Genomic DNA, 2,500 nt, shown 5'->3' with positions numbered 1-2,500 from the left:
GGGGGGGGGGAATGGGGCACGCAGAGTGGATGGAGTGTGTGTGCGTGTGCGTGTGTGCGTGTGTGCGTGTGTAAAGGGGGCCCCTGTGTGTGTACACTGTGTTAAACACTGCTATTAGCATTAGCGACCGGAGGGCGCTTTTCTTCTGAGTGACGTGTTAGTGTGCGGCGTACTGGCTGCTGTGTGCAGAGCACTGAACGCAGGCGGTTGTGATGGGGGGCGTCGCCCTGCCCTGCTCGAATGCAACGGATGACAACAGACACAGGTGAGTGGCAGGTGCAATTCACAAATCCCTGAATCTGTCAGAGCAATGGGTCTCCTATTTAGCACGTGCTAAAGCGGTAGCATTGGGTCTCCTATTTAGCACGAGCTAAAGCGGTAGCATTGGGTCTCCTATTTAGCACGTGCTAAAGCGGTAGCATTGGGTCTCCTATTTAGCACGAGCTAAAGCGGTAGCATTGGGTCTCCTATTTAGCACGAGCTAAAGCGGTAGCATTGGGTCTCCTATTTAGCACGTGCTAAAGCGTTAGCATTGGGTCTCCTATTTAGCACGTGCTAAAGCGTTAGCATTGGGTCTCCTATTTAGCACGTGCTAAAGCGGTAGCATTGGGTCTCCTATTAACCTTCTAAGCATTAGCATCGGGTCTCCTATTTAGCACGGGCTAGCATTGGGCTAGCGTCCACGTCGGTTCAGAGCTACTGTCTGGTCGCCCGGGTCTGTGCGGGAGTGGGAGAGGGTGAGGGAGGCAGCGGGGGAGAGAGGAAGAGGCGGCGCGGGTGATGGGGGTGGTGGTGTTGGTGGTGGTGTTGGTGATGGTGGGAGGGGGCGAGGGTGGCGTCAGGGCGTGGGAGGCGGGGGGGCGGGTGCGCTGGGTGGGGCGGGACGAGGAAGATGCTGAGGAAACTTGCCTGTCTCTGCTGCGATCCCTCCTTCTTTTTCTTGCCATGTTTGCTGGAGGGAACAAAGGAAGAGAAGAGAGACAATGTCAGGGTGTCGAATCTATCTCTCCCTCCGGTGGTCGAGGCGCCCGCCACGCACGAGGGCCACCGTCACCAGGCCGCCGTCAAGTTAATCTACTGAGGCCGTCTGGGGGACGGGGACGGGGTGGGGGCGACGGGGGGGGACAGGGGGGGGTCTCCTCCAGGGCTCTGCTGGTCGCCGGTGGATCATGTCCCCGTCGGACTGGGACTGAGAGGTTTGCGGGCCGGATGATGAAACGAGCACCGTGGCATGAAATCAAAATAAAATAACCCCCCCTAACACACACTATCTCCCCCCCCCTCCCCCCCCCACCCCCCACCCCCTTCTCTCTCTCGCTCGTGCCGCCAAACAACTGTCAGAAGCGGAGCAACTTCATTGTGCCTTCGGTAACGGGACTGAACTTCAAAAAGCCAATGAGAAGCGCTTGATGTTTCCCTCGCTATGGATCTGAGTGGGGAGAACAGCGGGGGGGGGGGGGGTCTGGGGGGAGGGGGGGGGTGTTCGGAACAGAGGAGGGGCATGACGGGTCCAAAGGAATATTTTTCATCACCTGCCTCACTATTGGAGGGGGGGGGGGGGGGGGGGGGGGGAGGGTGTTAGGTTGGAGGGTGCATCTCTGCAGACAAACCATCCAGTCTTCCCAATCCCCCCGGACCCCCGCCCTCTGCCCCCGGACCCCCGCCCTCCCCAACCGAACCTCCACCACAAATCATAAGGGGGGGGGGGCTGGTGGTGTTACTAGGACCAACGCTGCTGCTGCTGCTGCTGCTGCTACGTTTAGCGTTTAGCTTTGGTCACGGATGCAGCTAGCGTGTAGCTTGTCTGCGCCGCCGCCGCCGCCGCCGCCGCCGCCGCTACTTCTTTTGCTTGGCCACGCACGTCTCCGTGCCGGGGATGGGTTCGGGCTCGGGCCGCCGGCCGGGGCACAGCGCGGCGAGACCCCCGGACACTGACCTGACGCTGAGGTTGAAGACGCGGCGAGCCACCAGGAAGCGCATCAGGTAGTAGATGACCACGATGAGCACCAGCAGGCCCAGCACCACGCCGATGATGGCGCCCGTGATCACACCGGCCTGGATGGGCACTGTTGGGGGGGGCGGGGGGGAGGTGGGAGAGGGGGGGTGGGGAGGGTGGGGGAGGTAGGAGTGGGAGGGTGGGGAGGGTGTTGGAGGAATGACAAAAGGTGGTCGCGCAAAGGTGGTGGGAGGGAGGAGATGGATGCAGAACGAGAGAAAGGGAGGAGGGGAGGAGGGGTCAGAGAGCGACAGGGGACATAGAGGGGGGGGGGGAGGGAGGGGGGAGAAGGAGAGGAGGTGGGAGGAGAGAGGGAAGAAGTGAAAGTGGTGAGAGGGCATCTGAAAGAGTAACACTGATAGCGATCTCAAACGGCGAAGTAGAGATAAAAATTGCTATCGATTTTCGAACGGTAAGGTGCTAAGAAGAATTCTAACAAGGCAGCTCCCGGAGCGGTCGACGACGCCGCAAAATGGCATTTAAGAAGGACTAAGACGACATTCG

At 60.1% G+C, this 2,500-nt stretch overlaps 1 protein-coding gene across 3 annotated transcripts in view; it reads right to left on the bottom strand.

The window, feature by feature from the left end:
* The window catches only part of mpz (myelin protein zero), an 18,903-nt gene that overhangs the window by 8,876 nt on the left and 7,527 nt on the right, over positions 1-2,500 (bottom strand). For all 3 annotated transcript variants that reach the window (XM_030362715.1, XM_030362713.1, XM_030362714.1), the window contains exons 4-5: positions 1,937-2,066; positions 910-952 (exon numbers count right to left, since the gene is read on the bottom strand). In XM_030362715.1, coding sequence (XP_030218575.1) covers positions 910-952; positions 1,937-2,066 — 173 coding nt within the window. The remainder of the gene's footprint in view (positions 1-909; positions 953-1,936; positions 2,067-2,500) is intronic.

This window comes from Gadus morhua, chromosome 8 (genome assembly GCF_902167405.1).
Source record: "Gadus morhua chromosome 8, gadMor3.0, whole genome shotgun sequence".
Lineage (NCBI taxonomy): Eukaryota > Metazoa > Chordata > Actinopteri > Gadiformes > Gadidae > Gadus > Gadus morhua.
The sequence above is the reverse complement of the archived record's forward strand: the minus strand, read 5'-3'. Positions and strand labels throughout refer to the sequence as shown.